The sequence below is a fragment of the Salvelinus fontinalis genome, chromosome 9 (genome assembly GCF_029448725.1).
Source record: "Salvelinus fontinalis isolate EN_2023a chromosome 9, ASM2944872v1, whole genome shotgun sequence".
Classification (NCBI taxonomy): Eukaryota; Metazoa; Chordata; class Actinopteri; order Salmoniformes; family Salmonidae; genus Salvelinus; species Salvelinus fontinalis.
Window position 1 is genome coordinate 26,570,571 of NC_074673.1, and position 20,773 is coordinate 26,591,343.

The window sequence follows — 20,773 nt, forward strand, 5'->3', positions numbered from 1 at the left end:
ACTTGTTATTACTGGTCTCGTCCCGTGTATTGTTATTACGGGTCTTGTCCTGTGTATTGTTATTACGGGTCTCGTCCCGTGTATTGTTATTACGGGTCTCGTCCTGTGTATTTATTAGAGGTTTATACACCTCACTCTTTGTTTGGGTTACAGCCTTGTGGTTGTGTATATATATATATATATATATACATACAGTTGAAGTTGGAAGTTTACACACACTTAGGTTGGAGTCATTGAAACTCATTTTTCAACCACTCCACAAATTTCTTGAGAACAAACTATAGTTTTGGCAAGTCTGTTGTGTCATGCACAAAGTAGATGTCCTAAGTCATTTTTCCAACAATTGTTTATAGACAGATCATTTCACTTATAATTCACTGTATCACAATTCCAGTAGGTCAAAACTTTACATACACTAAGTTGACTGTGCCTTTAAACAGCTTGGAAAATTCCAGAAAATGATGTCATGGCTTTAGAAGCTTCTGATGGGCTAATTGACATAATTTGAGTCAATTGGAGGTGTACCTGTGGATGTATTTCAAGGCCTACCTTCAAACTCAGTGCCTCTTTGCTTGACATAATGGGAAAATCAAAAGAAATCAGTCAAGACCTCACAAGTCTGGTTCATCCTTGAGAGCAATTTCCAAATGCCTGAAGGTACCACATTCATCTGTACAAACAATAGTATGCAAGTATAAACACCATGGGACCATGCAGCCGTCATACCGCTCAGGAAGGAGATGCATTCTGTCTCCTAGAGATGAACGTACTTTGGTGCAAAAAGTGCAAATCAATCCCAGAACAACAGCAAAGGATCTTGTGAAGATGATGGAGGAAACCGGTACAAAGTATCTATATCCACAGTAAAACTAGTCCTATATCGACATAACCCATGAGGCCGCTCAGCAAGGAAGAAGCCACTGCTCCAAAACTGCCATAAAAAGCCAGACTACGGTTTGCAACTGCACATGGGGACACAGAGCATACTTTTTGGAGAAATGTCCTCTGGTCTGATAACAAAAATAGAACTGTTTGGCTATAATGACCATCGTTATGTTAGGAGGAAAAAGGGGGAGGCTTGCAAGCCAAAGAACACCATCCCAACCGTGAAGCACCGGGGGTGGCAGAGTCATTGTAACGATCGTCTAAGGGTGAAGAGTAGTCTTCGGACCAAAGTGCAGCGTGGCAAGTGTTCATGTTATTTTTATTAGAAAAGAAACACTAAAGAAAATAACAAAGAGAGTGAAACAAAAACTAAACAGTCCTGTAAGGTACAGCAACACAAAACCTAAAACAACTACCCACAAAACCAACATGGAAAATGGCAACCTAAATAGGCTCCCCAATCAGAGACAACGAGAAACAGCTGTCTCTGATTGGGAATCAATTCAGGCCACCATAAACCTACAACCCCTAGACAATACAAAATCCCCAAAGATAAACAAAAACCCTAGACAAGACAAAAACCCTAGACAATACAAAAACTAAACAAAACACCCGTCACACCTTGACCTAACCAAAAAATAAAGAAATCAAATATAAATGTCGCCTGCTGGAGGTCAATTTGCAGGGCTCTGGCAGTTCACCTCCTTGCACAAAGGCGGAGGTAGCGGTCCTGCTGCTGGGTTGCTGCCCTCCTACGGCCTCCTCCACATCTCCTGATGTACTGGCCTGTCTCCTGGTAGCGCCTCCATGCTCTGGACACTAAGCTGACAGACACAGCAAACCTTCTTGCCACAGCTCGCATTGATGTGCCATCCTGGATGAGCTGCACTACCTGAGCCACTTGTGTGGGTTGTAGACTCCGTCTCATGCTACCACTAGAGTGAAAGCACCGCCAGCATTCAAAAGTGACCAAAACATCAGCCAGAAAGCATAGGAACTGAGAAGTGGTCTGTGGTCACCACCTGCAGAACCATTCCTTTTTTGGGGGTGTCTTACTAATTGCCTATAATTTCCACCTTTTGTCTATTCCATTTGCACAACAGCATGTGAAATTTATTGTCAATCAGTGTTGCTTCCTAAGTGGACAGTTTGATTTCACAGAAGTGTGATTGACTTGGAGTTACATTGTGTTGTTTAAGTGTTCCCTTTATTTTTTTGAGCAGTGTATTTCGTATTCCTGCGCCTGTCTCCTATCATAGAGACTGCTGCCCTATGTTCATAGTCATTGAACACTGGTCACTTTAATAATGTTTGCCTACTGTTTTATCCACTTCATATGTATATACTGTATTCTAGTCAAGGCCCATCCTATATACAGGGCGGCAGCGTAGCCTAGTGGTTATTGCGTTTGACTAGTAACCAAAAGGTTGCAAGATCGAATCCCCGAGCCGACAATGTACAAATCTGTCGTTCTGCCCCTGAACAAGGCAGTCCATCTGTGGTAAATTCAATTAATTGGACATGATTTGGAATGGCTCACACCTGTCTAGATAAGGTCCCACAGTTGAAAGTGCATAAAAGAATGGCGCCGGAGGAGATGGCTGCCGTTTTACTGAACCTCCCAAACAATTGTGCTATTGTGTGTGTTTTTTCGTGTTATTTGTAACTTATTTTGTACATATTGTTTCTGCCACCGCCTCTTATGACCGAAAAGAGCTTCTGAATATCAGGACAGTGATTACTCACCTCGTACTAGACAAAGACTTTTTCTTTAAGACGCGAAGGATTTACTTCAGACAAGGCCCAAATCCCTGTCATTCGCATTAAGAAGAGACAGAGATTTCGGGGACGTAGGTCGGGGTGCCTTGTAAGGATCTGACAGCGAGTGAGTAATCTGCCTTTTCAGTCCTATTAGCCAACGTGCAATTATTGGATAACAAAATGGATGAGTTCCGATCAAGACTATCCTACCAACGGGACATTAAAAACTGTTATATCATATGTTTCACTGAGTCATGGCTGAACGATGACATGGATGACATACAGCAGGCTGGGTTTTCTGTCCATCGGCAAGATAGAACAGCTTCCTCCGTTAAGACAAGGAGTGGCAGTCTGTGTCTATTTGTCAATAACAGCTGGTGCACGAAATCTAATATTAAGGAAGTCTCAAGGTTTTCTTGCCTAAAGTAGAGTATCTCATGATAAGCTGTAGACCACACTATTTATGTTTTTCGTAGCTGTCTATTTACCACCACAAACCGATGCTGGCACTAAGACGGTACTCAACGAGCTGTATAAGGCCATAAGCAAACAAGAAAATGCTCATCCAGAGGCGGCGCTCCTAGTGGCCGGGGACTTTAATGCAGGGAAACTTCAATCTGTTTTACCTCATTTCTACAAGCATGTTACATGTGCAACAAGAGAGGAAAAAAACTCTAGACCACCTTTACTCCATACACAGAACCACGTACAAAGCTCTCCCTCGCCCTCCATTTGGCAAATCTGATCATAACCGTATCCTCCTGATTCCTGCTTACAAGCAAAAACTAAAGCAGGAAGTACCAGTAACTCGCTCAATAAGAAAGTGGTCAGATGACGCAGATGCTAAGCTATAGGACTGTTTTGCTAACACAGACTGGAATATGTTATGTGATTCTTCCGATGGCATTGAGGTGTACACCACATCAGTCACTGGCTTCATCAATAAGTGCATCCATGACGTCGTCCCCACAGTAACCGTACATACCCCAACCAGAAGCCATGGATTACAGGCAACATCTCCACTGAGCTCAAGGGTGGAGCTGCCACTTTCAAGGAGTGGGACTCTGACGCTTATAAGAAATACCGCTATGCCCTCCGACTAACCATCAAACAGGCAATGTGTCAATACAGGACTAAGATTGAATCGTACTACACCGGCCCCGACACTAGTCGGATGTGGCAGTGCTTGCAAACTATTATGGACTACAAAGGGAAGCACAGCCGCGAGCTGCCCAGTGACACGAGCCTACCAGATGAGCTAAATAGATGCTATGCTTGCGTCGAGGCAAGCAACACTGAAGAATGCATGAGAGCATCAGTTGTTCCGGACGACTGTGTGATCACGCTCTCCGTAGCCGATGCGAGTAAGAGCTTTAAACAGATCAACATTCAGACGGATTACCAAGACATGTACTCTGAGCATGGTCTGACCAACTGGCAAGTGTCTTCACTGACATTTTCAACTTGTCCCTGACCGAGTCTGTAATATCAACATGTTTCAAGCAGACCACCATAATAGTCCCTGTGTCCAAGAGCACCAAGTTAACCTGCCTAGATGACTACTGACCCGTAGCACTCACGTCTGCAGCCATGAAGTGCCTTGAAAGCCTGGTCATGGCTCATATCAACACCATTATCCCAGAAACCCTAGACCCACTCCAATTTCTATACCGCACCAACAGATCCACAGATGATGCAATCTCTTTTGCACTCCAAACTACCCTTTCCCACCTGGACAAAAGGAACACCTATGTGAGAATGCTACTAATTGACTACAGCTCAGCGTTCAACACCATAGTGCCCTAAAAGCTCATCACTAAGCTAAGGACTCTGGGACTAAACACCTCCCTCTGCAACTGGATCCTGAACTTCCTGACGGGCTGCCCCCAGGTGGAAGCCTGGCACCGTCCCTACGGTGAGCGCTCAGGACCTCAGACTGGGGCACAGGTTCACCTTCCAACAGGATAATGACCCTAGGCACACAGCCAAGAGACATTGGGACAAGTCTCTGAATGTTCGTGAGTGGCCCAGCCAGACCCCAGACTTGAACCTGATCGAACATCTCTGGAGAGACCTGAAAATAGCTGTGCAGCAACGCTCCTTATCCAACCTGACAGAGCTTGAGAGGATCTGCAGAGAAGAATGGGAGAAACTCCCCAAATACAAGCTTGTAGCATCATACCCAAGTAGACTCGAGGCTGTAATCACTGCCAAAGGTGCTTCAACAAAGTACTGAGTAAAGGGTCTGAACACTCATGTAAATGTGATATTTCAGTTTTTAATTTTTATTAAATGAGCAAAAATGTTTAAACTGCTTTTGCTTTGTCATTGTGGTATTGTGTGTAGATTGATGAGGGGAAAAACGATTTAATCCATTTTAGAATAAGGCTGTAACATATCAAAATGTGGAAAAAGTCAAGGGGTCTGATAATTACTGCTGTACACACCTTTTCTATTCATATACTGTCAATAAATTATATACATACTATCAGACTCTGACATTGCTCTTTCTAATATTTCTATATTTAATAATTTATGTTAATTTTGGGGATTTGCGTGTATTGTTTTGTACTGTTATGTATTACTGTCCTGTTGGAGCTAGGAACATAAGCATTTCACTACACCCGCAATAACATCTACAAAATATGTGTACGCGACCAATAAAATTTGATTTGACACACACACCATGTTGAAGACAGTGATGGAGGCCCCTGGCTTTAGTCCTGTAGCTCCTGGCGGGGACAGTGCAGCCCCGAAAAGCCCGTCTGTTAAAGTGGTGCTTCTCCTCCCCTGAGGATCACTGGGGATAATCAGGACCAGTGGTCTGGGTCTGGAACCACTCACCAGTCTATGAGCCTGGTCTGCTCAACAATACTGTACACACCACTTTTACTATGGTGGTATACAGCTATGTAGCTACCTGTGTGAGTATGTGCCTATACGTTCATCCATCTCTGAGATGTGACTATTTTCGATGGCAGCTGTTGTTTCTTCCATTTTGTTATACACAGCTGGTTTGCGTAATGGTTATTTCTCACTTTGTCTGTGTTGAGCACATCCAGAATGGCAATTCCCTTCGATGTGCGTTGCATTGGATGGATCCATTTTAGACAGGCGTTTGTGAGGGGAGAGTTTGAGGCTATCCCTATGTCTGCTCCAACCAGGCCTGTGGTGTGGGCTATTCTGGTGGCTGTGGGACTCCAAGGCGTGGAGCGCAGAGCGTGTCCGCTCACGGCCAGGTCTCCAGTATGCAGGAAGCCTCCTGTACAGGACCTCTCCAGGATGTAGCTGTTAGCTAATCCCTTCGGGGGGGGGGGGGGGGGGGGGGGGGGGGGGGGTTTGGATGGGGGGGATGTGTGTGTGTGGCTGACAGTGACATTGGGAAGGTCTGTTATAGAGATAAAAGGTCCATTACTTCCTTCCTTCCTTCTTCCATCCACCACCTCCTCCTTCGTTCCTCCTCCTGCCAAATCACCCTCTTTAGAGCTGATCTGCAGCTGTGGATGCTGAGTGTGTGTGTGTGTGTCTCTCTGTGTGTGCATTTCCATGTGCAATACTGTAAATGTATACAAGTTTATGCTTAAATTTGTGCATTTTCTCTGTCAGGGTTTCTTAAACCTTTTCAGCTGATGTCCCAAATGAGAAATTTATGGTCCTCCCGTGACCCAAATCGTTCTCCAACTATCCAAACTGTAAAAATAAATAGTGTGTGATCATAGATGATTATATATACAGTTGAAGTCGGAAGTTTACATACACCTTAGCCAAATACATTTAAACTCAGTTTTTCATAATTCCTGACATTTAATCCAAGTAAAGATTCCCTGTCTTATGTCAGTTAGGATCACCACTTTATTTTAAGAATGTGAGATGTCAGAATAATAATAATAGGGATGATTTATTTCAGCTTTTATTCCCAGTGGGTCAGACGTTTACATACACTCAATTAGCATTTGGTAGCATTGCCTTTTAAACTTAGGTCAAACTTTTCGGGTAGCCTTCCACAAGCTTCCCACAATAAGTTGGGTGAATTTTGGCCCATTCCTCCTGATAGAGCTGGTGTAACTGAGTCAGGTTTGTAGGCCTCCTTGCTCGCACACGCTTTTTCAGTTCTGCCCACACATTTTCTATAGGATTAAGGTCAGGGCTTTGTGATGGCCACTCCAATACCTTGACTTTGTTGTCTTTAAGCCATTTTGCCACAACTTTGGAAGTATGCTTGGGGTCATTGTCCATTTGGAAGACCCATTTGCGACCAAGCTTTAACTTCCTGACTGATGTCTTGAGATGTAGCTTCAATATATCCACAGAATTTTCCTACCTCATGATGCCATCTATTTTGTGAAGTGCACCAGTCCCTCCTACAGCCAAGCACCCCCACAACATGATGCTGCCACCCCCGTGCTTCACGGTTAGGATGGTGTTCTTCGGCTTGCAAGCCTCCCCCTTTTTCCTCCTAACGTAACGATGGTCATTATGGCCAAACGGTTCTATTTTTGTTTCATCAGACCAGAGGACATTTCTCCAAAAAGTATGCTCTGTGTCTCCATGTGCAGTTGCAAACCGTAGTCTGGCTTTTGTATGGCGGTTTTGGAGCAGTGGCTTCTTCCTTGCTGAGCGGCCTTTCAGGTTATGTCAATATAGGACTCGTTTTACTGTGGATATAGATACTTTTGTACCTGTTTCCTCTAGCATCTTCACAAGGTCCTTTGCTGTTGTTCTGGTATTGATTTGGACTTTTTGCACCAAAGTACGTTCATCTCTAGGAGACAGAACGCGTCTCCTTCCTGAGCGGTATGATGGCTGCGTCGTCCCATGGTGTTTATACTTGCGTACTATTGTTTGTACAGATGAACATGGTACCTTCAGGCGTCTGGAAATTGCTCCCAAGGATGAACCAGACTTGTGGTCTACATTTTTTTTGTCTGAGGTCTTGACTGATTTCTTTTGATTTTCCAATGATGTCAAGCAAAGAGGCACTGAGTTTGAAGGTAGGCCTCGAAATATATCCACAGACTCAAATATGTCAATTAGCCTGTCAGAAACTTCTAAAGCCATGACATAATTTTCTGGAATTTTCCAAGCTGTTTAAAGGCACAGTCAACTTAGTGTATGTAAAGTTCTGACCCACTGGAATTGTGATACAGTGAAAGAATCTGTCTGTAAACAATTGTTGGAAAAATGACTTGTGTCATGCAAGTCCTAACCGACTTGCCAAAACTATAGTTTGTTAACAAGAAATTTGTGGAGTGGTTGAAAAACGAGTTTTAATGACTCTGTTTGTCAACTTTGACTTCAACTGTATGTGTGTGATACTGGCATATTCACATTGATTTGATTTAAATAATTATAAAATTCATCAAGTGTTGTAAAGAGACTAGACAGAATGGGGAGGTGAATCCAATCCATAGTTTCACTAAAATTGGCGATATTGATGAATGCAAATACACAGGCAGTTATTTTACAAATCAGCACCTCTTTCAGGAGAGATAAATACAGATAGGTGTTTGTAAGCGCCTCACATGGCCCCTGTTTCCTATATCAATTCCTCTTTTGTCCCAGTAGGTGAGATTCAGCTGGCTAACCTCTGACCTCTCACCTTTACCCCTTTGTCACCACTTCTGTCACCTGGAAAGGAAAACGTTAAATGACAACACGACTAAACTCCCACCACATATCATCCGATCCACACATGATTGTCAGTGGATACATCCATTGATCCCCCAAAGCCACCCAGCATCTGGCTGGAAACCCCTGATGCCTTTGGGAGATGGAGGTCTGTGAGGTGGAAGGCTTTTCATGTAGTCCCAGAAGCACTGAAGCCAATAGTTAAGGGAATGTGTTGTGAATCGTTCTTTGTCTTATGATGATTTTTTTCAGTAAGGATTTAGTATAGTCTCTGGGTATACAAATGGAATAGATTACTCTTCATTGTATGCATCCATCTTCATTATTCCTCAGTCAGAGAATGTTTGATTTGACCCAGTTATATCAGCAGTTGTACTCTCTTTTTTACCTCTAATAGCCTTTTCAGAACTACTGAACTGAGCCGAGCTGTAATGCTCTGGCCTGGCTACACATCCACCATTGTTGCTGGAGCCATTACAGTTCAGGTTGGCAGTAGTTTTAAAAGGGTTTAACTGTGTGCAGGCCCAGGGCTGGTAGGTTGATCCTTTCTCATGGACTCCCCTGTAAAAATGGTGTTTAGGAAACACAGAGAGAACAGGAAAGGCAGAGCAGGCTGGGGAAGAATAGAGGGATATCCCCTTACAGGGTTCCCTCCTTTTTCCTTCAGGATAGAGGGCTGAGAAGTTAGGAAGGGGGGGGGGGGGTTGTTATGTAAATCACTTCACCTGTCTACACAAACAAGACTCATACAAACATATGCCTGCACATACACACATCAAACTTCATCGGAAGTAGTCCTCGTCTGGCTGATGTTTTGGTGTTTGTTTGTGTATTTGTGTGTGTGTGTATATGCGTGTGTGCGTTCATGCACAGGTGTATTTGTGTGTGTGCCTGCCTGTCTACCTGGGTGTGTGTGTGATGATGTGAGACCCTCTCGACCATCCCCCGATCATCCCTCTGTGGACCAGTGCATTAGAACAGGATCAATACGGTCAGATATTACTGCAGTACCCTCAAAAAAAAACCAGGATGCAGCCGGTGGAGCCTGCAGCCGGTGGAGCCTGCAGCCGGTGGAGCCTGCAGCCGGTGGAGCCTGCAGCCGGTGGAGCTTGCAGCCGCTTGCAGCTTGGGGCCAGCCTGGGCTTAACACCCCATTTTAATTACACAAGAGAGGAAAAGTAGTACAGCAACTCAGACAAGCTGTTATTTACTGGGTTGTGGGCTGGGGTGACTTAATCACTGAATGCAATTCAATTGCATTGGTGTAGTTGGTGTCCAGACCAGGGTAGTAGATGCAAGATTATGTTGAGGATGAATGGGCTGCAGCCTATAGATGTTGGATTGATTACTTTTGACATTTTCCTCAAAGATTTTGGTTGGAGAAAATAACTGCAAAAGCTGAGCTGACTATGGTCCCTTGTTGTAATATGCAATGCCACCCCCCAGTGGTTGTGTAAACCCATACTAATAGAACCAGTCTTTTTCCTCTTCAGGTGGCACCAGGGACATAGGTTCAGCTCTGACCAGGATGTGCATGAGACACCGCAGCATTGAGACTAAATTACGCCACTTAACCAAGTATGTACTCCATGTTCAACCTTGCCCATTTGCTCTCCCTACATCTCTGTGCATTGCTAATGGTGCTACAAGTCATACAAGTCCTGTCCTTACTCTCCCTCTTCTTTCCTCTCCTTCCCAGTGCTCTTATGGAAGGCCTAGTCACTCCTCTCCAGGACAGGATAGAGGAATGGAAGAAGACAGCTTACCTGCTGGACAAAGACCACGCCAAAGGTGAGGGACAGAACAACCCAGCCATTATGGGGTCAAAGCTTAAGAACTTTGGGACAAATGTAAGTCATAACTCCAGTAAATGTCATAACTCCAGAATGAATTGTCCCTCTCCTCCTCAGAATACAAACGGTCTCGTCAGGAGATAAAGAGGAAGTCCTCAGACACTATGAAGCTCCAAAAGAAAGCCAGGAAAGGTAACATCTAACCGCACCCTGTAGCATAATCTGATTGGCTTCTTCTAGAAACTAATGGCTACTGATTAGCGACTGTCCAAAACAGGCTGTAGACTTTAGATAGAGGATGTTGATAGTGCTGCTAGTTACCATCACCTAACTGGGAGATTGCACCACCTAGTGCACTGGATGTGAAATTCATTGTCATGGGTTTCCAATGAGGGGTAATTCAGAAATGTGTTATTCAAAAAGTTTGGAGTTTGAGTAGTCAAAAAATATAAGGTTTATGTTTACAACAGCAAGTCCTGCTGTTATCTATTTCCATGCTTATAACGATGACAGTGCCAACTCTAATATTGGGCTTTTTGTCTCTGCCCACCCCCCCCCTCTTGCCTCTTTCCACCCATGCTACCTATCTGTCTACTCCTCTGCACACTCACTGGCCTATTCCCCTGATGTAGAGCTTTTAGGTATGCGTGCTGTTCTCACGTTCTTATATGCATTGCATGAGGCATTTCCTGATAATGTTCTAGTTATTGTCCGGTGTGTGTCTGTGTAAATGTGTGTGCATCATCACATCATTATGTGTGACCATCTTACCCGTAGTGTTATGTCTGTCTGATACTGGTGTCTCCTAATATTCCTCCCTCACTGTTATTGTCCCTCCTCCTCTTCATAACCCTCTTAGTCGTCATGTCACCATGTTTCATAAGGCTGACTCATACATGGCAGCTGAATATTTCATCACAGTGTTGTATTTTCCTGTGCTTGTTAATCATTTTAATTTCAGGACCTCCATCCATATCAAGTTGTTGTTGCTCATCTCATTTAGGACTCACATGGTCTCATGCAGTTGAAGTCGGAAGTTTACATACACCTTAGCCAAATACATTTAAACTCAGTTTTTCACAATTCCTGACATTCAATCGTAGTAAAAATTCCCTTTTTTAGGTCAGTTAGGATCACCACTTTATTTTAAGAATGTGAAATGTCAGAATAATAGTAGAGAGAATGATTTATTTCAGCTTTTATTTCTTTCATCGCATTCCCAGTGGGTCAGAAGCTTCCCACAATAAGTTGGGTGAATTTTGGCCCATTCCTCCTGACAGAGCTGGTGTAACTGAGTCAGGTTTGTAGGCCTCCTTGCTCGCACATGCTTTTTCAGTTCTGCCCACACATTTTCTATGGGATTGAGGTCAGGGCTTTGTGATGGCCACTCTAATACCTTGACTTTGTTGTCCTTAAGCCATTTTTCCACAACTTTGGAAGTATGCTTGGGTTCATTGTCCATTTGGAAGACCCATTTGTGACCAAGCTTTAACTCCCTGATTGATGTCTTGAGATGTTGCTTCAATATATCCACATAATTTTCCTTCCTCATGAAGCCATCTATTTTGTGAAGTGCACTAGTCCCTCCTGCAACCAAGCACCCCCACAACATGATGCTGCCACCCCCGTGCATCACGGTTGGGATGGTGTTCTTTGGCTTGCAATCCTTCCCATTTTTTCTCCAAACATAATTATGGTCAAACAGTTCTATTTTTGTTTCATCAGACCAGAGGACATTTCTCCAAAAAGTACGATCTTTGTCCTCATGTGCAGTTGCAAACCGTAGTCTGGCTTTTTTGTGGAGGTTTTGGAGCAGTGGCTTCTTCCTTGCTGAGCGGCCTTTCAGGTTATGTCGATATAGGACTCGTTTTACTGTGGATATAGATACTTTTGTACCGGTTTCCTCCAGCATCTTCACAAGGTCCTTTGCTGTTGTTCTGGGATTGATTTGCACTTTTTGCACCAAAGTACGTTCATCTCTAGGAGACATAACGCGTCTCCTTCCTGAGCGGTATGACGGCTGAGTGGTCCCATGGTGTTTATACTTGCATACTATTGTTTGTACAGATTAACGTGGTACCTTCAGGTGTTTGGAAATTGCTCCCAAGGATGAACCACTTGTGGCGGTCTACATTTTTTTTCTGAGGTCTTGACTGATTTCTTTTGATTTTCCCATGATGTCAAGCAAAGAGGCACCGAGTATACCTCCAATTGACTCAAATTATGTCAATTAGCCTGTCAGAAGCTTCTAAAGCCATGACATCATTTTCTGGAATTTTCCAAGCTGTTTAAAGGCACAGTCAACTTAGTGTATGTAAACTTCTGACCCACTGGAATTGTGATACAGTAAATTATAAGTGAAATAATCTGTCTGTAAACAATTGTTGGAAAAATTACTTGTGTCATGCACAAAGTAGATGGCCTAACCGGCTTGCCAAAACAATAGTTTGTTAATTAACAAAACATTTGTGGAGTGGTTGAAAAACGAGTTTTAATGACTCCAACCTAAGTGTATGTTAACTTCCCACTTCAACTGTATCTGCTGTAGTTTCGTCCTATTCTCACTGACACATTGTTCCATTTCACTATAGTGTTGTTTTTTAATGGCGGTCAAACTTAGTAGTGTTATAATCACCAGTCTTTCTTTTCCCCCTCCCCTCTCATTTCATCCTCATACTCTATCCATCTAACCCAATGCCCCTCATTGGCACCCTGTTCCCCCTTCACTCACTATTGACCCCTCCCTCTGCTATCCCCTGACCCACTCTCTTCTACCTCTTCTTGTCTTCCCTCCTCTATCTCCTTCTCTCTTTACCTCCCTACCCCTCCTCAGGCCGGGGTAACCTGCGTCCCCAGCTGGACAGTGCCATGCAGGACGTCAGTGACCTCTACCTGCTGATGGGGGAGACAGAGAAGCAGGCGGTGCGCCGGGCCCTCCTGGAGGAGAGGGGGCGCTACTGTTCCTTCATCAACCTTCTGCAGCCTGTGGTGGTGAGCATAGATCGAGGATCAGATTACCCTCCCCATATCTGAACCTTAACCAGTATGTGGAAAAAACTTGCCTGACTAGATTATCTGGTGATGAGAGAGGAGGGCTGCTGAGATACTAGGGGTGGGCTCTGGGGAGAAGTTGCCTTGTTTTTAGGCACATATTTATAATCTGTTTACCTTCCCGACATCGTAACATTAACCATTATATGGAAAAACTTTACAGAATATGTGTCAGGGGAAACTGCATCCTATTATAGGGTTGTTTAGTGGGCTTCATCTGGGTAGAACATACAGGGATGTGTTTGAGCTTTCATGTTAGTTATTTCAGTTTGTCACAGTTATTTCAGCTAAACTATTTTGTCTTTGACTGTGTGTTGCTAAGTAGAAGGTCTTGTTGTTGATCCTCAGAATGGAGAGATAGCCATGCTGGGAGAGATCACTCACCTGCAGGCCATTGTTGATGACCTCACAGTGCTGACTGAAGACCCGCACAAACTGCCCCCGGCTAGTGAGCAGGTACGTACTCTCCAAAATACCTGAACCCAAAACACACTCCTGTCCATACACATGTACTCATCATGCAAGCACACATACTCAACGAGTAGCAAACACAGATAACCAGCGGCAATTAACACACATACACACAGAAACCCTGGAGTTATTCAATCAACTTGAGGTCAAATAGGTAATACAGTATTCAGACTTCAGATTTAACTCAGATTTTTACACAAACCTCCCATTGACACCAATGACTGATTTACACGAAAGTCTGAGTTTAGTGAACAGATCTCAGGTCTGAATACTGCACTGAGTGTATGTATTGCTTGTGCTAACTGTGTGTTATGCTATGCTTCTCCCTCCTCTCCTCAGGTGATCGGGGACTTGAAGGGTTCAGACTACAGTTGGTCCTATCAGACCCCTCCCTCCTCTCCCAGCAGTGCTGCTTCCAGGAAGAGCAGTATGTGTAGTATCCTCCAGATGCCCAGCTCCGCTGCCCACCGCCTAAGCAGTGTCTCCTCCCATGATTCAGGGTTCATCTCTCAGGATGCCAACACCCATTCCAAGCCCCCCTCACCCATGCCCTCTGACATCACCAGCCAGGTAGGCACACCTCTGAGTCAGTCAGGCCCTAGACTACACTCCAGTTTCACCGGCACATCCTTGATTAACAAGACTTGGGAGTATGGTAACACTAGAAAAAGAAAAGGAGAACCGCACACTCTAGGAGCTCAGATGCAATAATTTAATAATCTAATAACCAATGTTTCGACAGACAAGCTGTCTTCATCAGGGTATAATGACAAACACTGCGGGTCACTAGTTTATATAGTGTCAAAGGACACACACAGGTGTCTGTAATCATGGTCGGGTGTGGCCTGATATCAATGGTTAATTCTCAGATTTAAACAGAACATACAAAAAACACGAATGGATAGCATACGATGATAGATACAAATTGGCTACATAGGCCTACAAACATTTACAATGAATAGCAAAATCACAATAATCACAAGAATGGCTTCAGATCAAAGTCTACATTGAGACCGAAGGGAGCAAGGGTCTTTAAATTAAACATCCAGGCAGCCTCTCATTTAAACAATAAATTGTTGAGGGTGACTTGTTCGTTGCCAATATAATGTAGGGATGAAATCGAGTGGTTCACTTCCAAAAAGTGGGCCACAACTGGGTAAGTCGAGTTTTGCACCTAATGGTGGTACGATGCTCCGAGATTCGTACTTTTAATTTGCGCTTTGTTTTACCCACATAATTTTTTCCACAACGACAAGTTATAAGATATATAACTGTCTTAGTGGAGCACGTGATAACATCTTTGATTGGGATCTGTTTCCCTGTTTGGGGGTGTTTGAAGGATCTACATTTGTAAGTGCCTTGCATTGAGCGTAGCCATTACACTGGTAGTTTCCATCCGGTAGAGGCGTAAATAGAGGTGCAGGGGTATTTTGGAGTGGTAAAGAGTTTACCAATTGATCTCTGAGATTTCTGCCCCATGAGAATACGACCAAGGGAGGGTCCGAAAACACATTACAGATACTGTCATCAGATCTTAGAATGTGCCAATGTTAGTGAATGATTCCCTTAATTTGTTCCGAGCACTTTGAATAGCGGGTAGTTAGAAAGCAAGAATGCTTCTTTTTGCGAGACTGTCCTTGAAAGAGATCATGTCTCGATTTTTTTTGTTGAATTTTCTCTATGGCAATATAAATCTGACCATTTTTGAACCCTCTCTCCTTGAATTTTCTTTGCGTCTCAGCCATATTTCTGTCGGAATCTGATGTTTTTTGTTTTTTGCAAATTCTTTTGATTCGACAGAATTGGATGTAGGGCAAACTGCTTTTCAAGGGAAGCGGGTGACAACTATCAGCCCTCAACAAACTATTACGATCAGTAGATTTCCTGTAAAGATCAGTGTATAGAACATTATCCTCACACAAGATCAGAAGATCAAGGATACTGATTTGACATGTGTCAAATTGCATAGTAAATCTCAGGTGCTCAGAACAAGAGTTAAGAAAAGCATGGAATGCCTGAAGCTGTTTTGCATAACCCCTCCATAGAACAAAAATATGATCAATGTACCATTTCCAAATAATGTTTGGCAAGAAAACATTTTTGAGAGGATTGAAGATGGACTGTTTCTCCATGTAACCCACATACAACTTAGCATAGTTAAGAGCCATGGGGGATCCCATAGCAGTACCCTTCGTCTGAATAAAGAAATAATTTAGAAACATGAAGTAGTTGTGTGTGAGTACTATTTCAGACAATGTTATAATGCATGCACTGGAAGGTAGTTCATTAGGGTCACGTTGCAGGAGAAAATGTTCCATGGCCTCAATACTGCCCTCATGTGGAATATTTGTGTATAACGACTTGTCAAAAGTAACTAACAAATAATTATCAGGGAGACGTTCAAGAGATTCAATAATAGAGATCACACTACTGGTGTCCTTTACAAAGGAGGGGAGCTGTTCTGCGAGTGGTCTAGTAAAACAGTTGATGAAGGGGCCATTACTGCATCAATGGCCACTACAGAAGGGCGCCCTGGAGGTTTTGTAACATTCTTGTGTAAGTATAGAAAGTGGCAATTTTAGGGTGTTGAATAGCCAAAAAGCTGTGTTCTTTTTTGGTGATTTAACCAGAACTTAAATACCCATCTAGGACAGTCAAGCTAGTGTTCTGAAATTGGGAAGTGGGGTCACTTCTGAGTTAAAAGGTGTTGTCAAGGAGTTGTCAATGACACTCATTTACATAAACTGCCCTATCAATGAGTACAACCGACCCACCCTTATCAACAGGGCGGGTAAGGACTAACATATCGGATTGTAAATCAAGCAAAGCTTGTTTTTCATCCTTGGGTAAATTATGTAAAGATATGTACTCCTGTGTGTTCTTAATGACTTGACACATATAATCACTAAGAGTGACTATATGTAGATGCATTCTCGTCTGGTGCTTAGATAAATTTAACAGTTCTTTCGAGAGGTCTGAATTACCCCCGGCATGTCAAAAAGGGACTCCGATACAATTATCTTATCACGTTCCCTTTGGCTATATTCAAAGGAGTCTTGTTTGGGTCTTTGACCAGTGTCAGGAAAATAATGATCATTCAGCATCCTTTTAGAGCTTTTTGTTGGTAGGGTGCTGTTTACTGGGTAACAGATTAATCTGGAGGCGAATGAAATGCACATCTGTTTAGGCGCAGTGCTGGCTAGCGGCGTAGAACACTTGAAAAAGAAAAGGTGAGCCGCACTCTAGCTCAGATGCAATAATTGAATAACCTAATAACCAATGTTTTGACAGACAAGCTGTCTTCATCAGGGTATAATGACAAGCACTGCACGGGCCACTAGTTTATATAGTGTCAAAGAACACTTAAGACAAGTCAGACTGATGATGAAGACAATACTCTTTTTGGATGGTATTTGTTTTTGCTTATACAATCAAGAATGTAAGATGATGCTAGAGTTGTTGTTAGAATCACTCTGTAAATAAAATGGACAATTATTGCAGTGTTCCATGGCAAAAGAGAAATATTCTGTGTTAGTTTGTCATAAAGTGTTCTCTTATCTCACTCCTTCCATCTCCAGAAGACAACCAGCTCAGCCTCTTCTGAGGCATCAGAAACCTGCCAGTCTGTCAGCGAGTGCAACTCTCCCGCCGCGGTTAGTACACACTCACATACACACACGTATTGTGGCCCCCAGGGATCTTCCTAAGGTATGCGATGAACATGCTGACTCAGACATGTTTGTCCATTCCGCAGTTTGGCTCATGCTCATCCTTCGGTACCTTCCGCTCCACTCTCTCTTACACTGGCTCCGTCAGGCCTCTCTCTGGCATACTTCCTGGGTCCCCCACATTTAACCGCTCTCCTGGATCCAACACCCCCTCACCCACATCAAAAGTTCCTAGCTGGAAGGTTTGTTTTCATTTGCCGCTTTTCCTTTTTTGTCTCTTTTTCATATTTTATTTGCCTTTTCCTTGGTTGTATCAACTCATTTGCATAATGCATGATGCATAGTAACTTTATGACCTCTTTATCCATTATTTTGTCAAACTCAGCTTTCCAATATCTCATGCCAAAGATTTGCTAAAACTCATTGTAATAACATTTTCATGCTTAGGCCTCAGCATTTTAGCCTGGTCTCAGATCTATTTGTGTTGTCTTGCCAAATCCTATGGTCTTTGACATGAGTTAGCAAGACAGCACAAACAGTCTGGGACCAGGCTATCTGATACCAGGCTAACCTCTTCATGGATCCCCATACTGCTTCCATTGTACCATAATGAAAACGACTCCTGAACAGATGATTGATAGACGGCCTATCCAATGGTACATTGTTCAGTTCATTTCTTCATTGGCTCAATAATATCACCACAGGATTGGTCCAAAACGAGTACCTACGAGCCCTTATTGGCTACCACGCTGCAGCGAAGGAGAGAGTCATTGGACAGGATGGGGGTTCCTTCCAGTCCTAAAGGGTTCTCTGGGATGCATCCAGACACCCCAGACACTCATAGGTCCATTCTAGCCCAAGCTGCCATAGCCACAGCCAAAGTAATGATGAGCACACAGTGGATACAGTACTCAACCATCAGCATTCATTGTTGAAATGTGGATCTTAATCTTTGTCACTACTGTATGTGGTAATATGAGTCTCTTCTCTTTCTCTCACTCTCTTCCTTCTGTGCCTGCATCTCTCTCTCTCTGTGTGTGTGTGTGTGTGCCTGCGTCTCTGTGTGTGTGCAGCACAGCGGTGAGGCCATGTCCCCAGCAGCCAGTACACTAGCCATGGTGCTGATCCAGGGTCTCAGTGTAGAGCATCAAAAGAATAGCAGGGAATCTCTGCAGTACTCCAGTGGCTACAGCACCCAGACCAACACACCATCCTGTTCAGAGGACACCATCCCCTCACAGGGTAACAAACACTCTACACATATCCCTTTAAACAGTACCCTCCTGTACATCTTTTTTTAAACGTTTATTTATGCAGGTTATTATCATTGAGCTAAAATATCTTACATACAGTACCTAGATAATATACCTTCTCAAAGCAACATACACTCTCAAAGTAAAATACACTCTAGTATACTAATTTCTCCTCAAGTTAAATACTGTATCATAGTAAATAAAATGTATTCATCCTTCAAATTATCACATATTATTCGATCAGAAGCTAATATAATCCATCCTTTTAGAAAAACCCGCTCTCATTTGACCAGATCAGTTTAACTTCATTGTCTCTCTTTTGTTCAGGGTCGGACTATGAGTGCTACTCTCTGAACGGGGATGCTGGCACCAGCAGGGAGGCCGACTTCGACAAGTCCTCCACCATCCCCCGCCACAGCAACATCGCACAGAACTACCGCCGCATGATCCAAACCAAGAGGCCTGCTAGCACCGCTGGGCTGCCAGCCGGAGTGAGCACTCCTGGGGGTACGCATGGAGAGAGTGCAGGGGGTGATGGAGGTCGTGACGGGGGGCATGGAACCATCACCTCTGGAACAGCCACCATCCGCCGAACCCCCTCCTCCAAAACAGGAGTGAGACGTACCCCTTCCACCTCGGGCCCCATCCCCATCCGCCCCCCCATGGTTCCAGTCAAGACCCCCACTGTGCCAGACTCTCGAAGCTACTCCCTCAGCCCCACCCAAAAGCGCATGGGCAGCGATGAGTACCTGTATGCAGATGAGACTCCACCCAGTGTCCTGGAGTACATGAAGGTCTCCCCCAAGCTGCTGAGCCTGCCTAACACCAGCACCTGGGGCTCCGAAGGGGGGCTGGAACAAAGCGTCTACGCCCAGCAGCCCCCTAGCATGGCTGGCCTCAGCCCAGAGGAAGACTCCCAGCTGGCCGCCAACCGCCACAGCCTGGTGGAGAAGATAGGAGAGCTGGCGGCCAGTGCCCATGCCCTTGGTGAGGGTCAGTTCCCTTTCCCCCCTCTGGACCCTCTGCCAGCGAGCCCAGTCAGGACAAACTCTGTACCCCAACACCCACAACACCTACCCCTCAAGCCCCAGGAGGGAGTGGACATGCTGGAGTCCATACGGAGGGGTGTGAGGCTTCGCAAGGCGGTCTCCAATGACAGATCAGCCCCCAGGATACTCCAGGATACTGCCGCAGCCTCCAGGATACTGAGGTAGTATGTCCTGGGACTGACCCCAGAACTGTGGTGCCCTTTCTTATAATAAGCTCAACCTCTAAAATGAATGAACACTCATCCTATATAGGATAAGACTGTATGAAATGAAAGGGAATCAAGTGTCAATGTGTAAAGATTTAATGAATGGCCATGGGTGACCAATGGATAAATGTCATATTTTATGTTGTATTGCTATTTCCTATGTTGACTTTGGGCTTAGTGGTTTTGGTTGTCTATTTCCCCTGTCTCCTGATGCGTCAGGCCAGACACCTCCCCGTATTCACAAAGTGTCTCAGAGTAGGTGTGCTGATCTAGGATCGGTTTGCCTTTTAGGTTATAATGAATAAGACTATATGGACAAGGATGACCTGATCCTAGATCAGCACTCATACGCAGATGCTTTATGAATATGATATGGGACTAGGTCACTCCATGTAGGGGTTGAATGCTCTGTCTCTTATTGTGTGTGTACTAATGCTGCATTCACGCGCTAGTTGGAACTAGGGAACTCAGAAATTCCCAACTAGCTAATTGGTTATAGTTATACATGTGACACGTTCAAACAGTAATAAGTCATACATTTAAGAGTTTCCTAGTTCCGACTAGCACGTGAACGCAGCATAACACAGCCATCTGTCATCTGAAAGTGATGGGGTCAAGTTGCTCCGTGAGCCTGTCTGTATGTTATGTATTATTATACTGATGTATATATTACTGTTTGTAAAATAAGCTGAAACCCAATTGTGTATGTTACATATCGGAGAAATGTAAAAGTCATGTAAAATAGGACGCGATATGGCAGTGTTTTTATTGGTGTACTGTACTATCAATATATTCTGCAATTAAACCAACAATTTCTATAGCACAATGTAGAACTTTATTTTGGATCTGTGAGATTTTATGGAGGTTTTAATGCCTTAGCCTATAGGCTAATTGAAATCTAAGTAAGCGTAGTTCTCTTATGGAATTATTATATGGCTATGTATTAGTTTTAGATGAAAGAGCAAAGGGTGCGAGATGAGCACACACATATAGTTATCAGGACAGATA

General features: G+C 43.8%; 1 protein-coding gene across 7 annotated transcripts in view; it reads left to right on the forward strand.

Moving 5' to 3' along the window:
* The window catches only part of LOC129862352 (protein MTSS 2-like), a 34,463-nt gene extending 13,878 nt beyond the window's left edge, over nt 1-20,585 (forward strand). The window contains exons 4-15 of one of the 7 annotated variants that reach the window (XM_055933899.1): nt 9,768-9,852; nt 9,974-10,065; nt 10,185-10,259; nt 10,700-10,708; nt 12,901-13,058; nt 13,467-13,574; nt 13,929-14,159; nt 17,168-17,242; nt 17,344-17,499; nt 17,962-18,138; nt 18,331-18,499; nt 18,838-20,585. In XM_055933899.1, the coding sequence (XP_055789874.1) occupies nt 9,768-9,852; nt 9,974-10,065; nt 10,185-10,259; nt 10,700-10,708; nt 12,901-13,058; nt 13,467-13,574; nt 13,929-14,159; nt 17,168-17,242; nt 17,344-17,499; nt 17,962-18,138; nt 18,331-18,499; nt 18,838-19,724 (2,222 nt within the window). In that variant the 3' untranslated portion in view covers nt 19,725-20,585. The other 6 variants (XM_055933900.1, XM_055933895.1, XM_055933894.1 and 3 more) reach the window with 6 other exon arrangements.
* Nucleotides 20,586-20,773: the final 188 nt, after the last annotated feature.